Raw genomic sequence first — 24,714 nt, forward strand, 5'->3', positions numbered from 1 at the left:
AGGCGCCCCAGGAATCATCATTCTTAACAAGCCTCACAGGCGATTCCAACGTACATGGTCTCAAACCACACCTGAGACTATTCTGGTAATTACCTTCCCCCATATTTGATACTCTAGTCTATGTGACTAGCTTTCCAAGGATCATACTCTCTCTGTTTGCACATTTAGGTCTACCTTGGGAAGGTGGGAGGGGTTGTTTTTCCAGAAGCGCACCCTGTCTGAGTTCCTTCTTGCTCCAGAGTATTCCCCTATCCTTCAACCACAGGTTCTCAAGGCATAATCTGTGCAGCAGAAGCTCCTGAGTTATAAAATCACGATCTCAGGGAGTGGGGCCTGGAAATCTGATTTGCTTTTAATTTAATTTAAATAATTATTTATTCAAGTTTATTTATTTTTAGTAATCTCTACTCCCAACGTGGGGCTCAAACTCACAACCCCGAGATCTAGAGCCACAGGCTCTTCTGACTGAGCCAGCTGGGCGCCCCTGGAAATATGATTTTTTACTATGCTTTCCAGTTGGGTCTTACGTACCCTGGAGTTTGAGAACTGACTTAAAAGTCACTCTTCCCCTGGAGTCTTGGCTTTGCTCCAACTCTCTTGTAGTCATCTGTTCTCTTTACTGAATCCAGATCATTTCTGTATCTTTATTGCCTCCCAAGCCTGTGTCCATCTCTCTATCCCCACTACCACAGCCAAATTTAGTGTTTTAGTATATAATTCTAGGTTACTGTAGCAACTTCCGTACTGATCTCCATACTTCCCTCTAGTCTTGCCTTTAATTACGCCTTAGGATCCTATCCAATCAGGTCCCTTCCCTATTTAAGAGTCAAAATTCTTTAGGTAGCCTGCCTGCAATTTCTCTTACAGTTTAGCTCATTCCTCTCCCTCTCATCACACCCTATTGTTCAGCTGTTCCTGTTTGCAGTTTCCCAGAAGGGCCATATGCTTTCTCATGCTTCTGCAAGGTCTGCCCTGGCTACTGGACTTTGTTAGGTAGAGGATGATCCCAAACCCATTTCCCCAATGTCAAAACTGTCTTCATTTGCCTGCTTACCTTACCTCGCTCTTTTTTAAATCCTGCATCTCTAGTATCTAATATGGCCCAGTCACTGTAAGTGTGTACATCTTCTGAATTGAGTGAGGTGGAAGACACTACAGTGGATCTGGGGTGATTGCTTGGAAAACAGAGCTGGAATGTGAATGAAAAATTAAACTTTAGCATGCAAATACTGAGCAAAAGGAGATACAGTGCGGGCAAAGCAAAGACAGGACGAGGCACATTGCAGTTTCTGTACTACCAGATTGGTTTACTTAGGAGTGCTTAGCTGCACAGGGAGAAAAATCAGGAGATAGGACAAGAAAGAAAAGTAGGGATCAAACTGCAGACAGTTCTGAATATCAGTCTGAGGAGTGCCTTAAAGAGTGTAGGTTTCTGACTAGAGGAGAGTTATGGAGAGATGTCCATTAAAATGTAAGTGTTGATGGCTTGGTCTCCCATTCTCTATCTTCCTCACTCCCCAGTCCATCTTCATTTGGGATGCTACTTAGTAATGCAGATCAGAAATAAGGACATGCTATAAGGAAGTGGGGGGATAGAAGGTAGAAGACATGGTTGGGGACATTGTGGAAAAAATGATTTTGTCAGTATTGGCATTTTGGTAAAAGAGCGAGAAGTCAAGGGTGACCTGAGATTTTTGTACCTATGCCTACAAGAAGACCTTCTAAAGACGAAGTTTGGAACAGAGGAGATTTTATTGCTAAAATAGTGATTGCTGTTTAGTCCATGAATTTGAGATGTTTCAAGGATTTGCATGAGGAGGAAAGTGAATGTCGAACACGCAGTCTGATGTATCAGGACCTGCAGAGAGACAGTAGGACTGGGGAGATAATTTTGATTTATATTCTTCATTGAGTTCCTTGTTGAGGCTGTGGTTACAGATTCATGTGACCAAGATTAAATACATAATGTGAAAAGAAAGAAGCATTGAGCAGGCACCTTGGTTGAAGAGACAGACAGAATGAGTGAGTGAGTGAATGCACGAATGGATGACTAAGTAAATATTGGGGAATGGATTTTTTTAAGGGGTAAGCAGAGGAAGAAGCCTCAGCAGAGGATCTTGAGAAGGAGCAGATGGAGTTGGGGATACGATCCTACTTTGTAAGGTCTTTTTTCAGGAAAGACAAAAATTATTTTTAGATAAAACCATTGACATTTTGATCATTTATGGCAAAATTTTGAGGAAGAAGAGACTTAAACTTCCCATAGAACTCCTCTGATAGTAAAGCTATTTATTTCTATTTAGAGATGTTGTTCTTGGGTTACTTATTTACTAAAAGTGTCCCATACTTAATAATGAAGATGGCTCAAAGATAATTGGCATCACATTATCTTAAAATATTAAGTGCCCATGTTTTAATTAGAAGGCAGAATCTCTCTTGCTGTCAGGAGATTATTCCTTCTAATGTTCTACTTATCATTTGTTTTTACCATTGCATTGTGGGACCTTCCATAAAAATATTTTTTTAACATTCATAACATATCCTCCCTAATTGTGCCTTTTAGAACAAAATGGACAGAATTAAAAATCTTCGTACAGAGTACTCTTTGTTGCAACTGCCTACACCTTTTTAAAGCTGTGATTGAGGGGCGCCTGGGTGGCTCAGTAAGTTAAGGATCTGCCTTTGGCACAGGTCATGATCTCAGGATCCTGGGATCAAGTCCCTCATCGGGCTCCCTGCCCAGTAGGGAGTCTGCTTCTCCCTCTCCCTCTGCCCCTCCCCCCTGCTCGTGCTCTCTCTCTCAAGTAAGTAAATAAAATCTTTAAAAAAAATGCAGATGTGATTGATCAGTTTAACAATGCAGTTTTGGTTTTTAGTATCTTTTAGAACTATTTGCTTGTTAAAATGCAGAGCACTATACTTTAATTTTTCTTAGAGTAAATGAGTAAATACACTTTGGGATAAAATGCTTTTTTAAATAGGTTTCTCTACTGCCAGAAGATATTGCAACAGCATGTTTCTGCCTGTAGGCAGGTGTGACTCCACTTAAGTGTCTGTTTGCATTAAGTTTGTCAGTGAAAATCTGGGTAGTTTGCTTGGCTGCTGAAATATATCAGTAGGTAGTTTGGGTAGTTTGTACACAGGCCCTCTCTGTATAATTCCAACGGACAATAGCTCTACCCACTTATTGAGAGAATAGTCCTCTGTTTGGGATGATTCAGGCTCATTTTATATTCAGTGTTTGGATGAAAATGCAATTGTTTATTTTCACAGATGTCACTCGTTAGAGATCCAGCAGTAACAAAAAAAGTGGGAGAGGGACTCAAATATTATTTCTTGACAATAAAAAGTTTATGTTGTAAATTTATTGAGTAAGACGACCAGTTTGAGTATTTCTCATGTATATTTTCACTTCTTTCAGTTTGGTTTTGATTCTTTAAGGACATGATTAATACAGAGTGAATAGGAGGAAGATGGAGTAGACTTTGGGGAAGAAAATTAATTACTTTAGCTTATGGTAGAAATATACCCCACTTTATGCTTTAGATATCTTTTTGTTTGGTTTGGTTTTGGTTTTGGTTTGGTTTTTTGAGAGAGAGAGTGTAAATGTGTGTGCATGAGGGGAGGGAGGGACAGAGGGAGGGAGAGAATCCCAAGCGGACTCCATGCCCAGCGTGGAGCCCCACCCTGAGATCATGACCTGAGCTGAAATCAAGAGTCAGAAACTCAATCTACTGAGCCACCCAGTGCCTCTGTTTTTTGTTTTTTTCTCCTTTCTTTTTCTTTTGTTTTTTGTTGTTTTGGTTTTGGGGTTTTCTTTTAGTGTGTGTGTGTGTGTGTGTGTGTGTTTTAATTTGCTTTTTTTTAGTAATCTGTACACCCAGTATGGGGCTCAAACTCATGATCCTAAGATCAAGAGTTGCCCCCTCTTCTGACTAAGCCATCCAGGTTCCCCTATGCTTTAGGTATCTTTTAATTAGAATTTTATATAGCAAAAAATCAAATATTGGTAACTCAAATTTTTATGTATTTGGTATGTGTATGTATATCAAGTATTTTCGAACCCTAGGGTACTCTTTTACTTAAAGGAGACTTGTTCTGAATTTTTTGTGAAATATTGTAAATGTTGGCAGCTAATCTGTAATTAGCTATATTGAACAAATGATTTCCTAAAAAGAAGCAAGCCTAAGTAACTTTTGTTTTATATTGTTCCCTAAATGACAGTAAAACCAGTTTTACTATCAGATGTACTTCAAAAGTATTTCTAGGCTACTTAAATGACCAGCTCATTTTGTGAAATAATAAAATACATAAAAATACACTGAGGGAAAGACTCAGTGACTTAATTCAAATAAAATATTTCTGAGAGTAATGTAAACTGTTTACTTCTTTATCACACTAAAAAAAGAGTTTGCAGGTTTGAAAGTTTGAAGTCAGTAGAACTCAGTATTAATATCCTGGATGACATATTAGTGGTGGCCTAAATATGATATTCAGTTGATTATAGCAGGAGTATTTTTTTAAGATTATATTTATTTATTTGACAGTTCCGTGTAATTACAGTAATTTTCGTTCCTAGGTTCGTGACAAAAAACACTTTTAAACATGTAAATGTTCTTTTAAACCTTTAAAAATAGGATTGGAGCTCTTTTTTTTTTTTTTTAAAGATTTTATTTATTTGGCAGAGGGAGAAAGAGGGAGAGAGAACAAGCAGAGCAAGCTGCAGGCAGGCAGAGAGGGAGAAGCAGACTCCCTGCTGAGCAGGGAGCCCAATGTAGGGCCCAAGCCCAGGACCTGAGATCATGACCCAAGCTGAAGGCAGAAGGCAGACGCTTAACTGATTGAGCCACCCGGACACCCCGGATTTGAGCTTATTCTACAAAATTTTTAATATTCTATTCTTCTAGGATATGTAAGGTATTCCTATTTTAAGTCCTTTTACCCTTGCACATGAATTCTCTAGCAATTGAGTTAGACACCAATGCCAGAGAAAGGCGTTGTAAGAGAAAACCCGAAACAACTGTGGACCAAAATCTCTCGTTGAATTTGGACATAAAATTTCCAACTAAATATTAGCATATTGTATTCACCAATAAATACGATATATCACAGACAGGTGGGGCTTATCTCAGGAATGCAGTGTTCATTGTTTGGAAGATTCAGTGTTGTTGAGATGTCAGTTCTCCCCCCATGTTATTCATAGTTTCAGTGTAACCCTAATCACAATCATAGCTTTTTTGTTGAAATCAACAAACTGATTCCAAAATGTTTATGGAAAAGCAAAGGAACTAGAATAGTCAAAACAATTTTGAAAAAGAACAGAGTTGGAGGACAGTACTAATTTCAAGAGCCTAAAGCAATACTAATCAAGACAAGGTGGTAACAGGTGAAAGAGTAGACACATAGATTAACGTGATAGAATATTGAGTCCAGAAATGGATTCACACATACTTAATTTTTGACAAGGATACAAATGCAATGCAGGGGTACTGGAACGTGGACATCCATATTTAATTTAAAATGAACCTCTGCTGGTGTTTTGCACCATGTACAAAAATTAATTCAAAATGGAGCATAGATTTAATATAAAACCTAAAATTACTGAACTTCAGGTCAAAAATATAGGTAAAAATCTTCATGATTCTTCAAAGACTTCTTTGATTTGATACAAAATGCAAGGTCTATAAAAGAAAAATATTTGAGTAAGCTCTACACTTCTTTCTATAAAGGAAAAATTAGTTGTTCTTCATTGAAATTAAAAAATTCTTCTATTAGAAAAACACTGTTAAGATAATGAAAATAAAAGCACAGATTGGGAGAATATATTTGTAAAGCACATTATCAAGAATATGTACAGAACCCTCATATCTCAATAATTAGAAAATGAACAACCTAATTGAAAACAATAGGCGAAAGATTTGAACAGACACTTAGGAAAATACATGATGGCAAGTAAACACATGAAAAGATGTTCAGCATTATTAATTATTAAGGGAAATGCAAATTAAAACCATAATGAGATAATACTATACACTGATTCTAATGGCTAAAATAAAAAATATTTACAATTTCAAACACTAGAAATGATGTGGAAAAACTGGATCTTTATACATGATTAGTGGGAATGCAAAATGGTACAGCCACTTTGAAAAAGTGTTAGTTTTTTTTTTTTTAAGATTTTATTTATTTATTTGAGAGAGAGAGAGCACAACAAGCACGGGGAGGGGCAGAGGGAGAGAGAGAAGCAGGTTCCCTGCTGAGCAGGGAGCCTGATGCCCGCTGGATCCCAGGACCCTGGGATCATGACCTGAGCCAAAAGCAGACACTAAACCGACTGAGCCACCCAGGTGTCCCAAAAAAGTGTTAGTTTCTTTTCTTTTTCTTTTTTTTTAAGATTTTATTTATTTATTTGACAGACAGCAAGAGAGGGAACACAAGCAGAGGGAGTGGGAGAGAGAGAAGTGGGCTCCCTGCACAGCAGGGCTAGATCCCAGGACCCTGGGATCGTGATCTGAGCCGAAGGAAGACGCTTAACAACTGAGCCATCCAGGTGCCCCAAAGTGTTAGTTTCTTATAGAGTTTAGCAGAGGGGTGCCTGGGTGGCTAGGTGGACTGAGTGTCCAGTTCTTGGTTTTGGCTCAGGTCATGGTCTTGGGTTTGTGGGATGGAGCTCTGCATCTGGCTCCATACTCAGTAGGGAGTCTGCTTGAGATTCTCTCCCTCTGCTCCACTCCTTGCTTGTGCTCATGTTCTCTCTCTCTCAAATAAATAAATAAATCTTTTTTTTTTTTTTAAAGTGTTAAGTAAAAAATTATCATAGGGACAGCTTGGTTAAGCTTCTTACTCTTGACTTCAGCTCAGGTCATGATCTTAGGGTCATGAAGTCAAGCCCTGCATTGGGCTCCATGCTTAGTGCATAGTCTGCTTGAAATTCTCTCTCCCTCTTCCTCTGCCCCTCCCTCTGCTTGTGTGGGAACGTGCTCTTTCTCAAATAAATAAATAAAATCTTTAAAAAAAAAAGAAAATTGTTACAAAATCCAACAATACCATTCTTAGGTATTAACCTAAGAGAAATGAAAAGTGTCCACACACAAACTTGTGTGCAAATATTACTACCCAAAACTGGAAACAACTCAGAATGTGCTTCAAATTGTGAATGAATAAATGTTACTGTAGCACATCTGTATAATGGAGTATCATTCACCAGTGAAAAGGAATGAGCTCTGCCAATAGCTGTATACTTTATCCATATTCCATTTATATGACATTCTGAAAAAGGCAAAACTATAGGAGATTAAAAAATCAGCATTGCCTGGGGACTGGTAAGAGGGATTGACAACAAAGGGCCATGAGGGAACTTTTTAGAGTAATGAAAATATTCTATATTTTGGCTATCAGATTCATACAAGTAGGGGCGCCTGGGTAGCACAGTGGTTAAGCAACTGCCTTCGGCCTAGGGCGTGATCCCAGCGTTCTGGGTTTGAGCTCCACATCAGGCTCCTCCACTAAGAGCCTGCTTCTTCCTCTCCCACTCCCCCTGCTTGTGTTCTCTCTCTCGCTGGCTGTCTTTCTCTGTCAAATAAATAAATAAAATCTTTAAAAAAAAAAAAGATTCATACAACTATACATCTAAAATGGGCTAATTTTATTGTATGTGTATATAGTATATGCGTTGTACCTCAAAACCCACTTCAGCTGGTACCATTTTATTCTTATTTTTTAAATTATTTTTTTGAGTTTATGTTTATAATCTTTACACTCAATGTGGGGCTCCAAGTCATGACCCTCGGATCAAGAGTGGCATGTCCTTCCGACTGAGCCATCCAGGCACCCCCAGCTGGTAACTTTTTTTTTAAAGATATCTATCTATCTATCTATCTATCTATTTATTTATTTATTTATTTAGTGCAAGTCAGGGAAGGGGTAGAGGGAGAAGGAGATAAAGAATCTCATGCAGACTCAGCACAGAGCACAGAGCTGGATGCGCAGCTCTTTCTCATGATCCTGAGCCTGGGTGGCTCAGTCGGTTAAGTGTTCTGGCTCTTGATTTTGGCTCAGGTCATGATCTCAGGGTCGTGAGATCGAGTCTTGTGTCATTGGCCTCTGTGCTGGGTGTGAATCCTGCTTAAGATGCTCTCTCTCCCTCTGCCCCTCCCCCTTGCTTTCTGTCTCTTAAAAAAAAAGGGAAATCCTTGTAGAACAGAAGAGAAAGAACAGCGGAACAGTACTTGAATACTGATACAGAGGGCAGGGAGCAGGTTAGGAAATTTCAATGTAGACTGGCTACATCCAATGACATTAGAGAGTTATTTTTCATTTTTTCTGAAGTGTAACAGTGGTGTGGTTAATTAGGAGAAAGTATTTCTAGGATATATATGATTAAGAGGTATAGGGTCCTGATGCCTGCAACTAAGTGTAGACACACATAGAAAACAGATTAAAAAATGTTAACACTTGTCTCTAGATAATGTGTATATGGCTATGCATTAGTATCATTTTAACTTCTTTCTGCATGTTTGAAGTTTTTCATAATAGAGGTGGATGTTTTTAGAATTCTGTTAAGAGAAATACTACTTATGATGACCTTATTATATGTGGTGCATTCCTGTAGATCCTATTAATATCAGGCATCTGTACCTACATTGTACCCCTGAGAATAACTCTTAAGCACACCGTTTGACATTATGTAACACCAGATACTTGGAGAACCCTGGTAGAAAACAACTCTGTGAAATGCTTTGTATTTTAAGGGTGTTGTTGAGAGCATGGCTTACTGTATCATATGGGGTCCTTTTTGGGAAAGACCAGACTTGGGTTTCAGTAACCAGAATAGATGTACTACTTCTAAGAAACTGGATTTTGGGCATGTTACAGGCATTGAATCGGGTAGTGGAGTGGAGCTCATGTTTTACTGGCTGCTAGAAAGCTTGGATCTCACTTATGGTCCATTTCTAGCAAGTGCACTTCCCAGCTGCAATCCTGACTCCTTCGTCATTTTTCCTGCCTATCCTCATTTTCCCTTCAATATGATTCCCTCATCTATTTTTTGTTTTGTTTTTGTATTGATTGATTTTGTTTTTGTTTTTAAAGATTTTGTTTATTTGTCAGAAAGAGTGAGAGAGAGAGCACAAGCAGGGGGAGCAGCAGTCAGGGGGAGAAGCAGGCTCCTTGCTGAGCAGGGAGTCAGACAGGGGACTTGATCCCAGGACGCTGGGATCATGACCTGAGCCAAAGGCAGATGCTTAACCGACCAACCGAGCCATCCAGGTGTCCCGGTTGTATTGGTTTTGAAGATATTTTATGCCCAACCATGTTCTGGCCATATTAGAAGGATTTAAAACAAAATAGTTTATGATTTGAAAGTCACAAAACAAAAGACAGATTTTTAATGTTATTATTATTAATCATATAAATTCTTATTCCCAAATCTAGAGATCCTTTATCTTCTAGCCATATTTAGAATAAGGGGATATTAATAGAAAATTTAAAAAATATATGCTTTTAAATATAAAAAGGATATAAAAACCCTATTTTCTGGAGTAATACTATTGTAGCTGTATTAGCACCAAAACCTTATTTTGGAGGAAGGGGTAATGCAGGGGGAAGAATAATTCCATTTCTTGGAAATGTATTTTCAGCAGCAGTTAAAATTGTCATTTTCCTTGACTCTAATTTAGTTTTTTAATTCTTTTTTTTTTCAATTAATGAAGTGAAGTAAAATATGCCATTGTTTGGCATTAGCATTTCTGAAAGAAATATGATGTATAGAAAAATCCTAATGAAAAATTATTAGTTATTCTTGAGTGGTATTAAAATTCCTTTCCCCCGTAATAGTATTTTCTTTCTGTTACAGGATACTTTATATTTTATAAAGTATTTTTCAGTATCAGACTGTTGATACAGATAGTATATTTGCAGTTTGCCTCTTGGGTGGTAAAGTCCTCATCTAATTTCTTCTTGAGAGTGCTGTATTAAATTTTAAAAGATGCCTTGTCTGACAACAGAATGTTTACAGCAGGAATAACAACATTTAGTATAAAATATGTTGTATGAATCATTGATGGCTAAGAGTCTACATATATATTAAGTAAGAGTGTCTTTTGATACACCATAAGTTTATTCTAACTTAAAATGTTCAATTTATAAATAAGGTTTTCTTCTTTAGCTACGATTCCTAAGTTCAGTGGAACCTTCTCTGAAGTTCTTTCCCTTTAAAGGTCTTTAAAGTAGCTTCTTAAACAAAATGATCTTTAAAGTCTTTTGTACTTACAAAACTAAGTTTTGATTTTATATTTGGATGTGCTTAAATCTTAACCTTAATAACCTGTGATTTCTCCCAGGAGGAATATGCTAAAATTAATTGCTAAAACAGGGTTAGTTGTAAACATAGGTGTGAGTAAGGTAAGATTGCCATCTTCTTTGCTCCTGGCAGAATGATTCCTAGAACTAGGATTTAGCTTTCATTGCTCACATCTCTGGAATTCACTGTTTCTAGTTTGCCAAAATACAGTAAGACAAAGTTCTTTTTACAACTCTCTTTAAGTGAAAGTACCATTCATTTTCATTCTTATTCTTATTCATTTCTTAACACATGAAAATCAAGTTCAGTTTTGTAGTAGTGCCTGTTAGTGATGTGAACTTTCTACAACATCTCCATTTATACTGTTTCACACATCACTCACAGGACAAGTTTCCACAAAGACCTGTTTTGTTCTATTGTCCGATCCGCCCTGAAGAAACCAGTTTCCAAGCTATGTGCAGCTTTGTAAATCAAGATGAACTGGTCAGAAATTGGATACAGAAACAAACAAGAAACCAAATAACGCTTCCTAGTTAACAAGCACAGTGTGTTACATATAATAAAATTTGCAAGTAACAAAATGTTTTGCATTCTAAGAATATTCTATTAAGAAAGATATCACGTTCATATTATAATCATAGTTCAAGTTGTTAGCTTGTTTCCATTACTGTTAGAGTTAGAAAAATATAAGTAATGTTTTTTTATGTATATTTTAATTTTTTAAAAGATTTTATTTATTTGAGAGAGAGAGAGCCAGAGAGGAAGAGAGAGAGAGAGAGCACAAGCAGGAGGAGCAGCAAAGGGAGAGGGAGAAGCAGGCTCCCTGAGCAGGGAGCCTGACATGGGGCTCGATCCTAGCACCTTGGAATCATGACCTGAGCCGAAGGCAGGTGCTTAGCCGACTGAACCACTCAGGTGCCCCAGTAATGCTTTTTGTAAGATATTCTAGGCAACAGAGGGCAGTGAGAACAAATGATGAAGTGTGAATTTTAGTTCTGGGTATTTCTTAGCAAGTCTTATGTGGGATAATTATGTATCAAGTTTGATGAGAAGAGGAGTTTGGTACTGGACACAGATTTCCTTCTTTCTGGCAACAGTTAGCAGTAAACAAGGAATATAGTGTCACGTAGAATTTATTTTTCCAGGGACTCTCTGTCTAGGTCAGGGAGAAAGGAATACCCATACACAATTACTAAGTAACAGAATATGTTTTTCACCATAGAGGTAAAATAAAACATAATGTATTCACAGCTTAATTTGTGGCTTTTGAAAAGACCCTTGAAATATTTTCTCTTTGAGTAAATGTTTTGTCAAATTATTTTACCTTCTTGTATAGAACTTTAAAGAATATCAAGCACTTTTCCAAAGTTTCGGGTTTTTTTCAAATGATCTTTAAACATTGTGCTTTTAACTCAGCATCAGATAACCTCCCAAAGAATCTGCATCTTTTGTGATCCTTTTCTTTCTCCTCTTGAGAAATTAAAAAAGGAAACAAGGGAAGCAAAGAAAACATAAAATGTCCCTTTACTCATTATTCCAACGATAGGCAAAGACCAGGCTTCCACAGCCAAAGTAAGTTGGAGAATTCTCAGCATACATAGTGAAAATAAATAGTCTGGGTCCTGAATCACATGAATATGTTATAGAATGTAAAACTATTGGGGAGAACACATGACACATTTAAATTTTTTTCATTCTCCTAATTTCCCAACACATTTTGAGAAGAAAATCATAGTAAATATGGGGTGATTTTCCCCCCATAAATATGGCCCTTTTCCCACCGCAGGTATTCCCATGCACATATTTATTTTCTGTTTTGAAGAAGTCAGATTAGCAAGGTAACTTTTCCAAAACGTTTTTTCTTTACATGAGAATATGAAAGTATTAAATTGAAGAATTAAATACTTTTGTGCTTATAGCAACTTCTCCCTGACACTCCTTTCTCAGGTGTCATGGTCTCTGCTCTCCCCTACAGACTGATAATTTAGGACTATAATTTCTCGGTGTAATTTCTCGTTTCTTCATTGGTAAGATTTGAATTGTTGGAAACAGTAGTCTTAAAATATGCATTAGGTTTTCTTTATTATTACATTATTAGTGAGCTATAACCTATGTAAGTAAAACGCACGTATCCTGACTGTACTAATTTGAGTTTTAACATTTGCACACATCAGAATCAATGGGGAGGGCTTTCTGAAATACTCCTGCCAAGAGATTAAAACATTTCCTGGATGATTCTGAGCTACACCTATTTAAGAATCTTTGTCTTTGTAAAGAACCAACTTGAGTAATGCACATAAAAATACGTAGTGTATCATAAAATGTTATGCAGATTAAATTTAGGTTACTGTTTAAAAAAACTTAAATTTTTCATGTGCCTTTTTCCTGGGGTTTGCAATGCTGGCTCACAGATGAAATTCTTACTTTGTTTTTCTGTTTATTTTTAAGAAAATTAATGCAAAGCTTCATGATGGAGTTTGTCAGCGCTGTAAAGAAGTTCTTGAATGGCGTGTAAAATACAGCAAATATAAACCATTGTCAAAGCCTAAAAAATGGTGAGTTATGTTTCTTAATTATCTTACCAATAATATATGTATCATAGCTTATTCTTTCATTCCCCGATACTCAAAATTGTATCCCACTGAATACTAACGTAGATGGAGAGAAAAATCCCATTCTCCCATGTAGAATTTGATCTAACGTGCTGATTCCTTCTATAAAATGGATTCATCCTTTCCCACCCATTTTTTTTAAAGATTTTATTTATTTATTTGTCAGAGATAGAGAGCTGGGGGGTGGGGTGGGGAGAATGAGTGAGAGAGAAAAAGAGAGCAATGTTCCTTAGCATTTCCTCCCAAAAGAAGATACTTTTAAACAAATCTGATGAGTTTTATGCTCACTGGCCCAAATTAGCAGTAGGGAAGTTTGGCAACTGTTGGTACTATCCAAGGCTAGATTTCCATGAATGAATTAATTGTGTTTTCTACTGTATTCTCTGTAGCTGGCTGTGCTATAAGCCATGTAGTTTTGGTTTATAGGCCTATTATATTATTTGTAGCTTTCTAGGGGTACCTAGCTGACTCAGTTGGTGGATCATGAGACTCTTGATCTTGAGGTTGTGAGTTCGAGCCCCGTGTTGGGTACAGAGACTTCTTAAAAAATAAATATCTTTTTTAAAAAAAGGGATTTCTCTCTAAATTTTGATATAACTTTGGGTTCCTGGCTTGCTCAGTCAGAAAAGCATGTGACTCTCAATCTCGGAGTCATGAGTTCAAGCCCCATGTTGGGTGTAGGAATGACTCAAAATAAATACATTAAAAAAAAAAAAACTCTTAAAAAAAAAAAGAATGGTTGGATGTGGACACCTAGACTCAAAGGTCGGCAACTCTATCCTGTCTTGGAGTCATTGAAGTCCTTGGAGTCAGGAAAGGTCATGATAATGTTGCCACTACCTGGGTAGTACAGTGACCCAGTGCTCTTTGAGAAACTTCAGGTGGGTCAAGAAGATGAAGGCTGAGAGGACCTCAGGAGCTGCTGTTCCACATCACCCTAAGACAGATGAGGTTAGCCACAGAATAGCTCAGAATGAGTGCAAAATGAAGGAAATGTAATATTGTATAAATTCCCAATGACAGATAACAAGACATTCAAGCCTAAAGGAAGATCTTTAGAAATAGAGAAGCCCAGGCTAATCTAGAACAAATGATTATTCCTGAGAGTCCAAGAAACTGCTAGTTAAACCAAGGTCTGAGCATGTTACTGAGGACCTCACCTGCCTGGCCGAGAATATCATGAATTTCAAATTACACTGAGCACTTGGCACATTAGGCATTTTGGAAAGCCTTAGCTTTCAAACTCCAATCCGTGATCGAGAGTGTCGTAGAAAGTATAACTCACCGTATCCACGTTGCATTCTCTGCATATTAATACTCACCAACACTGTAAGGGATTTAAGTGTGTTGATGAAAGATGCTGATGGTACCATAACTTGTTAAGAAATTTTGAATGTTTTACTCAAGCTAATCATGCTTAGAAGTTAAATTTGTCCTTTGTCAGGATTTATATGAGAAGTTTTCTTTGACACTGGATGTGTCTTTTGTGAAAAGATCAATTTTCCAGCACCCTGGATTCAATTGTTGAGTCATTGATTAAAATGTTGAGTATTATTTTACTTGTCTAGCTGTCTCTTGCCACAGATTATGTAGCCAAATGATGTACATAAGGAAAAGTTCAACAGAACATAAAATGTAAGAGGAGGAGGGGCTATTTATAGGTGACATTTCTTTTGGAATGAAGTAATATTCTGGAAATTGGGAAAATTGAAGCTCTTTTATCTTATTTGTTAGGCTTGTAAATCATCAAAAACCACAGATGATTAGCAAATTTCCATTGCCCTTGAGATCTAATCCCAAATGTTAGACCCAAGAAAGAATTAGACATCTAAAGTCTTCCATGTTGTCTGTTTTGACCATGGAAGCAAAAATTGTATCGTGTTTGTATTCGGAGAAAATGATTCATTTTCAGGGAGGTGACATGCTACAGGATTTTTATTTTTTTTTATTTTTTTAAAGATTTTTTATTTATTTATTCGACAGGATAGAGACAGCCAGCTAGAGAGGGAACACAAGCAGGGGGAGTGGGAGAGGAAGAAGCAGGCTCATAGCAGAGGAGCCTGATGTGGGGCTCGATCCCATAACGCCGGGATCACGCCCTGAACCGAAGGCAGACGCTTAACCGCTGTGCCACCCAGGCGCCCCGCTACAGGATTTTTAAATCATGTTCTCTATGATACTTTCTCCCAATTACCGAAAACAACTCTGGACCATTCCCAGAGACTCTTTGGAAAAGATGTCCTAACTGAAGCTGGAAGAGCTGAAAACTATCATTTGCTAGAGGGAGATGGGATCATGGTCCTGAGAGGGAAGGGGATAAAAAGGGAGGTCATGCATTAGTGCTATGTAAACAATGTGATCTTGGTACTACCCTTTGATATTAGGTAGTTTTAAATATCACTGAATACTCAAATCTTCAAGTCTATGGAAATATAGTGAAAGGCTTATAAAGATAATGCTCAGCTTTTCACAGCTGCTCTTCTCTGGCCACTTAATCAGAGGGCAGGGTAGTCCGTAGCCCGATTCCCGCTTATTTTGGCTTATGTCTTTTGATCTGAAGATGAGTACCTGCTAATTCCTGGTTGGAGGGCTGCTCTGGTGCCACTAACATCTCCTGGACACCCAAACGGTCTAATCATTATTAGACTTAAAGATGACTTGTCTATGTAAGAATTGTGGATCAGAATGAGTCTAAATCTTTTTGTATAAAACCTCAATTTTAAAGGGCCCTGGTTTTGACTGTTGAAAAAAAAACCCAAAGATAAATTAAAAGCATTCACTACTATGCTTGGTCAGTCCAAAGTCATTCACAAATCCTGTAAATAACCTTGAGCATGGAGCTGAATTATTGGAAAAGCAAGAGGTCTTAATAAAAGTCAAATAATTTGTATAGCTCTTAAAGAAGAATGGAGTCCTCACATTTTTTACTTAAAATTCTTTTATCGACATTATTTCCCAGCCATACTGGAAATACAGATGGTTAAAAGATTATCCCCTTCCTCAAGCAATACAAGACAAGGAATAAAGGGGGCTTTTTTTTTTTTTTCCTTTTTTCTGGGCTCAGACGGGATTACATTATCTTAGCCAAGATCAGAAAGTAAAGCAGATGGAGTTAAGATTCAAATGCAAATTGATCCCATTCCAAAATCGTGTTTTCCTCCTCCTGCAATGATTTCTCAGTGTTGTATTATTCATTCAAAAAGTCTTTTTCGTCCCTTTATCTGAGCCTGATGCTATATTAATTTTTATAGCCACCCATCTTGTTTATGAAAGTTATCCACTGATGAGTACCACGTATATAGCCCCGCTTATTAATTAATTAAGTAAGCTCGCACTATGCCAACGTGGGGCTTGAACTTAAGACCCTGGGAACAAGAGTTGCATGCTCTACCAACTGAGCCAGGCAGGCATCCCATTTTTTTTTTTTTTAAATACACATGTCCAGACAAATAGATTTTACGTTCAGGCATTGAAATGTCTAAGCTAGTACCTAGAAACTTCTTAGGCCTTGTATTTCAAGTAACCAAGCAACTTTTTCAACTATGAATTTAGAAGTGTTATAAGCAATTACCCATATTTGTCTTAGAATCTCTAGACTGCTTCTTTTCTCTTCCTACTCGTAAAAAAGAATTTACCAAGAATATAGTATTAGCTTATGTTTAACATCACCATAGTAGTAGAAGAGAAAGGAGAAGCTGGTATAAAACAGCAACAGAGCACTAACAAATTGGGGTCTGAGCTTAGAAGTGGACCTATATGTCCTCTGCATTAGCAGTTCTCAACTGGGAGGGGAGAATTTTGCCTCCCAGGGGATATTTGGCAGTGTCTGGAGATAATTTTGATGGTCTTGACTAGGGCATTTGGGAGGGATGCTACTGGCATATAGTGGGTAAAGGTCAGGTGCTGTGAAACATCGTACCGTGCACAGGACAGCCCTCATGTCAAAGACATAGCCAGCCAACATGCTGCTAGTGTCTTGGTTGAGAAACCTTGCTGTATACAAAATACATGGATACTAACAGGGCCAAGTCCCACTGAAACTTGACATCTATCTTAGTCCAGTGGTTTTCAGTCTCAGCTGTAGAATTCTTTTTCTTTTCTTTCTTCCCTTTCTTCTTCTTCTTCTCCTTCTTTTTTTTTTTTTTTTATTTTTTTTTATTAAGCTCTATGCCCAACATGGGGTGTTGGAACTGACCACCTGGAGATGAAGAGTTGCATGCTGTACAGAATGAGCCAGCCAGGAGCCCGAATTCTTAAATAAAACAAAAGCTTACCCGGGGATCCACTGAATACAGCAGGCCCAAACAGAGCTGCCCTGGTTGGGGAAAAGGGAGCCTAGACCTTAAATGCTGCAAGAAGAATGTTGATTAAAAGTAGATTTCATTTGGGGCTCCGTCGGTGAAGCATGCAACTCTTGATCTTGGTTGTGAGTTTGAGCCCCATGTTGGGTGTAGAGATTACTTTAAAAATATAATTTCTTAAAAGTGGATTTAATTCTAAAAAACATTTTAAGTGAGGAGGGCAAGAACTGGTGTCACATGTCTTGCAGTCAGCATTGCTGTATGGATGTCTGTTCTAACAGTTTCAGGACATTGTAGGTGCTTAATGCCTAAAGCACTTTGCTTTTAAATGGAAGTCACCACACCTGGTTTTCACATGTAGGTATTTAGCACTTTCTAAAATTTATCAACCCACTGAAGCCCTTACCTCTTCATACTTTATTGTATTAAATAAATTCTTCTCTATCTCACCTCTACTCAAATAGATTCCTTGGTCCAGAGTTTGAATAAACTAGTATTGTGAAAAAGGCTTATTTCACATAAAAGTTTCCAGGACTCCTATCAGGAAGAGTTGGGTCTCCAGCAGCAGGAGGCTAAGTGGAATTTTGTTCCTGGGAAGTTCTGCTTTGTATGTCTGCAACAGTGTGTGAGAGAGTGGGAGTGGGGATGAGGTTCTCCAAACTGTGGGAGAACACAGAAAGTCAGACTGGGAGCAAATGAGATAGAGGAGGATGAGATGGTCCTGAGCAGGTCATGCCACCCTATTTGGCTTGACTCTCTAACCATCCGCTTGCTCCTTCTTTACTACAAAACTTTGTTCTAACCGAATTAGCCAAACTAAGACCCTCGAGATGATCTTTTATAGAGCCACCTGTCTTTAAAAATTATCTATATATTTTTGTGATGGTGTAAAACAAATTATATACAATTTACCATTTTAGCCATTTGTAAGTGTACAGTTCAGTAGTGTTAAGTGTATTCACATTGTTGTGCACAGATCTCCAAAACATTGTCATCTTGCAAGTTTGAATTCTGTGCCTCTTAAACAGTGACTCCCCTCCCCCTACTCTGTCAGCTCCTGGTAGCTACCATTCTACTTTCTGTTGCTATGAATTTGGCTACTTTATTTTTATTTTTTTAAAGTAGGCTCCACACTAGGCTCCAGTGTGGGGCTTGAACTCATGACCCTGAGATCAAGACTTGGAAGCTTAACTGACTGAGTCACCCAGGTACCCCTGAATTTGACTACTTTAAATACTTCATATAAATGGAATCATAACAGTGTTTGTCCTTTTGTGACTGGCTTATTTCACTTAGTGTAATGTTCTCAAGGCTCATTGTTATAGCATATTACAGAATTCTCTTCCCTTTTAAGACTGAATAATATTCCATTGAATATATATACACTCAGACACATACACTACATTTTGGTTTTCACTCATCTGTGGATGGACACTTAGGTTGCTTCTACCTCTTGGCTGTTGTGAATACTGCTATGAGCATTGCTGTGCAAATATCTCTTCAAGACTCTGCTTTCAATTTTTTGGCATATATACCCAGAAGTGGGATTGCTGGCTCATATGGTAGTTTTGTTTTTAATTATTTTAGGAATCTTCATACCTTTTTTAATAGTGATTGCACCATTTTGCCAGTCACACCAACAGTACACAAGGGTTCCACTCTCTCAATATCTTTATCAACATTTGTTTGCAGTTATTTTATTTATTTATTTTGTAAAGATTTTATTTATGTATTCGACAGCCAGCGAGAGAGGGAACACAAGCAGGGGGAGCGGGAGAGGAAGAAACAGGCTCATAGCAGGGGAGCCTGATGTGGGGCTCGATCCCATAACGCCGGATCACACCCTGAGCCGAAGGCAGACGCCTAACCGCTGTGCCACCCAGGCGCCCCAGTTATTTTTATTTTTAAATATTTATGTTATTTTAATAATGATGTTATTGAGAATCACCAAGAAATTAAAACATAATTATATTTTCTTTCTTTCTTTTTTTTTTTTTTTTTTTGTAAGTTTATTTTTGAGAGCGAGCAAGAGAGAGGGAGAGCACAAACGAGGTAGGGAAGGGGGAGAAGCAGTCTCCACATTGGGGAGCCCAATGTGAGGCTAGATGGCCAGGACTCCGGGATCATGACCTGAGCCAAAGGCAGATGCTTAACCAATGGAGCCACCCAGGTGCCCAGCTATTATATTTTCAAAAACATTTCAAATAACTTTTGCCATCAACAAAAAATAGTAAAACCATTATCCAAAATAACTACTAAGTCATGAGTAATTTAACTGTTTCTCTTAAAATGGAAATTAAGTTTAACATTATATTAATAATTAACTGAATATTAGGTTTTATAAATCACAAACAAGGTAATTCTAAGTAAAAACTATTATTATACCCTGTCAGTAAAGACATTAACAAACTTAAAGCTAAAATAAGAACTAATCTTCTTTTTTTTTTTTTTTTTTAATTTTGTTTATTTAACAGAAATAGCAAGAGAGGGAACATAGTCACAGGGAGCTGGAGAAGGAGAAGTAGGCTCCCCGCTGAGCAGGGAGCCCCATGTGGGGCTTGATCCCCGGACACTGGGATCATGACCTGAGCTGAAGGCAGACATTTAACCGACTGAGCCACCCAGGCACCCCAGTACTAATAATACTCTCAAAAGTCATGAAATCAGCACAAATGAAAAATCAAAAAGTGACATCATAATCCACTTTTCCTACTTTGTTACTGAATAAACACTTCACAGATTAAAGGAATAGTCAGTTTGTTAATGAATTTTACTTTAAAGATACTTATTATTTCAACTAATCTTAACTTTTACCTTATTCACTCAATAATATTCCCCCCCCTTTTTTAAAGATTTTATTTATGTATTTGAGAGAGAGAAAGAGAGAGCACAAGGGAGGGAAGGTCAGAGGGAGAAGCAGACTCCCCGCTGAGCAGGATGACCGATACAAGACTTGATCCTGGCACTCCAGGATCAAGGTGTGAGCTGAAGGCAGGCGCTTAAGCAACTGAACCACCCAGGTGTCCCAATATTTTTCTTTTATAAGAGACTATACTTGTCATGGGTAGAAAGTATCTGTCACATAGAATTTGCCACATTGAATTTGATGTGCCAAATTCAAATTCTGTGTTTGCAGTTATTTCTTTTTTTTTTTTTTTAAGATTTTATTTATTTATTCGACAGAGATAGAGACAGCCAGCGAGAGAGGGAACACAAGCAGGGGGAGTGGGAGAGGAAGAAGCAGGCTCATAGTGGAGGAGCCTGATGTGGGGCTCGATCCCATAATGCCGGGATCACGCTCTGAGCTGAAGGCAGACGCTTAACCGCTGTGCCACCCAGGCGCCCCTGCAGTTATTTCAAACAGCATCTTCAACATGCAAGACACTGTGCTATATATTATAGAAGATACCACAATCAATGTCCAACACCAAGGAGTTTACAATCTATTAGGAGAGATAGGCCCACAAATAATTCTTGGGCAGACTGTGAGGAGTGCCAGGTATAAGTAAAAGATGAAAGAGACCCATAGGGTCCAAGGGGAGACTGCAGAGAACTAATAAAATGAAAACAGGAGAGAGAGATCTAGAAAAGATAGAAATTAAAGGTAAAAGAGTGCTGTAAACAATGTTTGCAGGGGGGCGCCTGGGTGGCTCAGTCGTTAAGCATCTGCCTTCGGCTCAGGGTGTGATCCTGGTGTTCTGGGATCGAGCCCCACATCATGCTTCTCCACTATGAGCCTGCTTCTTTCTCTCCCACTCCCGCTGCCTGTGTTCCCTCTCTCGCTGGCTGTCCCTCTCTCTGTCAAATAAATAAAATCTTAAAAAACAAACAAACAAACAAAAAACAATGTTTGCAGGATGCCCTGTGAGTGAATCACCAGGGGATGGAGGGAAAATGAACAAGAATCCCATGTTCCCTTTGATAGATAATGTGGTTCGTCTCAAGGTGTCTCTATATATATTGTCTTTGGGTTCCACATAGATTGTCATTTGTTCGGGGGTGCCTGGCTGGCTCAATCGGTATAGCAATGTGACTTGATCTCAGGGTTGTGAGTTCGAGCCCCACAGTGGTCATAGAGATTACTTAAAGTCCTCCCCCCCAAAAAAAACACCTCAAAAAAACAAAACAAAACAAAACAAAAAGTAAGGGTGCCTGGCTGGCTCAGTCTTTAGAGCATGCAACTCTAATTTTAGGGTCGTGAGTTTAAGTCCTACCTTGGGGTAGAGTTTACTTAAAATAATAAGCATCTTTAAAAAAGTAAACATTGTTATATACTACAGTGTTATCAGTCCCTCCATGTTATCAGTGTGTGATAATAAACTATATAGTTTGGCCTCTTTGGTTATATTCTTCAACCCCAGCATTTCTTATAATAGGTTGAGACTCTGATGGTTAATCAGTGATAGGAGGAGAGTTGTGTAACCTTATTCCAGGAGTATTAAAATGTCCTAGAGTGGAGTTTTGCTCACAGGTTGCTCTTCATGTCATACTGAAGTATGTGGTGACTGTAAACCCTGGCTTTATTCTTGCCCAGAAACTTGGTCCTTAATATTTAAATGTAAAAGTGGAAAGTTTTCATTACTGTCATCCGTTGTTCACCTGTACATGAAACCTACATTTTGACATTAATATTGATTGATATACAAGCTTTAATTTAAAATTGCCTGCCCTAAAGTGCAGTAATTTTCATTTTCTCTCTTTTTCTAAATTACTCTTGGTCAGAGGTGAATATTTTGTACGCTTTTAAGAATTGTTCTAATCAAATCTGTGGTGAGAAGAGGTAGTACAATCTCTCCACTTATTTTTAAACGCGTCGTTTAGGGACACAAGGAAGTGAATTGTAGCTTTTTCTACTCAAAATTCTTGGACTTTAGAGATACTGTTTCCTTAAAAGCAATTTCTAAGTAGCATGTGATATAATTCCTTAGTATGGTTTCAGAATCTTTCGGTGTTAGCAGATTACTTAGAGTCACTGCAGGAAGTGTGACTTTATGGAAGTCTGTCGATGAGATGTTGAGTTTCTATTATTTGTACAACAAGGGTGGAGTACCATAGCTCATTGTTTACGAAAGCACCTAGTCATCGCCTATTACGAGTATTACAAGTGGAGCTGAATTATGGTAAAGGTTAAAGTGTAATAATTTAACCAGGAAATTAAGACAGTGCCAGCGAAGTTGCCTTTTACTTGTAGCAAGTACTAGAAATATAAGATCAGTTCTTTTTCCCTTGGTATTTATTGCCTAGATCAGTGGTTCTGAAACCTTTTGTTTCAGGATCCCTTCGTAACTCTTAAAAATTACTGAGCACCTGAGAAAGCTTGGCTTACATGGATTTATATGGGTTATATCTATTGATATTTATTGTATTACATATGAAAACTCAGACATTTTAAAAATAATTATGTAATAAATAATACGAATATAAGCAACATATGCCCATTAAGTATTAATAACTTTTTGTGAAAAGTAACTTTTGAAACAAAAATACTGGTGAGACAAGTGACATTGTTATACATTTTTACAAATTTCTTTAGTGTCTGGCTAGTAGAAGAAAAAGGAAAAAGTTTTAAAAGGAGTAAAAGTAAATTTTAATAGCTTTTCCCAGGTAATTGTAGAAATCCTATCCAGAGTTTCATGCTCTACCCAATGAGCCAGACTGGTGTCCCATACCCATGCATGATTTTGTAACATACATTTGCTCACTTGGAAAATATTAGTTCACTGAGTTATACTGATCTTCTAAATGTTGATATGTTTTATTATACAATATAAAAGTCATGTTAATATCACAACAATGTCATTAGAAAGTCTGTGAGTTTTTCTTTTAGTTTTTAAACTGAGTTTTGGGAGGTGACAAATACAGTGATTACTAGTACAGTTTGGTGCCCCTGTCCTTGTTCATGCTAAGTGGCCAGCACTTTCAGTACTCATTATGAAGAATGAGACTCAAAGAAAGTGACTTTCAAAGGTTATATGAGAAGAACATGTCAAAGCTGTGCTAGAATCTCAGTCTGCTGTGTCAGTGCTATTTTGATAATAGTCTTTACTAGTATTTACAGTGGTCCATTGAAAACTTCAAGTTTTGTCCTGACTTTCACCCTTAAATATGTAGTGAGCATATTTTAGCTTTTAATTAGTTTTTTCTTCCTATTGTGTTTTTCATTATAAAGAAGTAAATATGGTATCATTTTTAAAGAAGTGTGCTACTGTCTCCTTTGTCAGTAAACATGGTTTATAGGAGTGACCTGTGTTTTTATTTGGCCATGGTTTCCCCTGAAATGATTAGTTGTGGTTTATGCATGGTCAAGATTGTTTGATTGTTTTTGGGAATTACATTTCATGGAGAAATAAAAAGAAGGCAAAACCATGATTATTTTAACATCTCTGAAGTTCATTGAGTGTTGGACTCAAAATATTAAAAATATAGCCATTTCAAGGGAAAATAGGTAAAATTTATATTGAGGTGAATTTAAAGTTTTTCTTTACTGTGTATTTTATAAGAAAAAATCACTCAAGAGTGATTAAATAATTTTCAGCCACTTTAAAAGGTGTTTCAAGATATTTCACAAATTTTATGACAACTTGGAAGGTGTGTTCTTATCATTAAAATAATATCTAAATCATTCCATTCTTGAGATCAAGATTTTTTGAGCCTTGAGGTGAAAAAAAAATGCAGAAATTCAATTACTTTCAGACCTTCTTTCATTCTACTCCCAGTGAAGACATAAAGCCTGAATTAAGAGATTTGAAAGAGAAGGCACACAAAGGTCCTACTTATGTGCGAGGGAAACTGGAAGCTTGTTAAGTATAAGTGTATAAATTTATATTACATTTTCACAAACATATTTCACATTTATAAAAAGGAAACATTTTAAAAATCTGTGTGTCTCCTTAAAAGATAGGTATATTTATATTCACTGAACTGCTAGCCTAATAAACCTGGCTGTTTTTCAGAGTGAACTTAAATTTGAAAAGAGTATAATTGCTTTCAGCACTAGAATTCCTTCTCTTCTTTGAATTGGCCATTACAGTCTCAACCAGCAGTAGGAACACTGGAAAACCCCCATAACTAGGAAGTATTACTTTGATCTGGTCAAGAGTTTCAAGTGGTAATGTGCATAAGAATTTCTTGAAGAGTTTAACAGATTCTTGGGACCCATCCCCAAGATTTCAAGTATGTAAATAATGGCTGTAACCCAGATATCTACATCTTAATAAGCTTCAGGTGTTGGAGTCAGTGTTAAGAGTCATTGTTTTGGGAACTCAGTGGGCTAGAGAATGTAGACTCTGGGATCTTTTAACTCCAAATTCCAAAACAGGATATCCCATTTTTAAGCCTATTTTACATGTAAATTTTACCATTAACAGTTCTGTAAATACAGTTTTATCCCTGAATTAGGAATTTGAATACTTAAGGATTGGTTTACCCCAGGACTCCCTGGTATGAAACAACACATTCACAGAAATGAAAACATTCTAATTTCCTTGAAGCCTTTGATGAA

General features: G+C 37.4%; 1 protein-coding gene across 1 annotated transcript in view; it reads left to right on the plus strand.

Annotated features, from left to right (window-relative positions):
• The window catches only part of C34H9orf85 (chromosome 34 C9orf85 homolog), a 60,942-nt gene that overhangs the window by 21,386 nt on the left and 14,842 nt on the right, over window positions 1–24,714 (plus strand). Inside the window, exon 2 of the mRNA XM_045772484.2 lies at window positions 12,749–12,855. Coding sequence (XP_045628440.1) covers window positions 12,749–12,855 — 107 coding nt within the window. The remainder of the gene's footprint in view (window positions 1–12,748; window positions 12,856–24,714) is intronic.

This window comes from Ursus americanus, chromosome 34, assembly GCF_024610735.1.
Source record: "Ursus americanus isolate L20-20 chromosome 34, mUrsAme1.1.p, whole genome shotgun sequence".
Lineage (NCBI taxonomy): Eukaryota > Metazoa > Chordata > Mammalia > Carnivora > Ursidae > Ursus > Ursus americanus.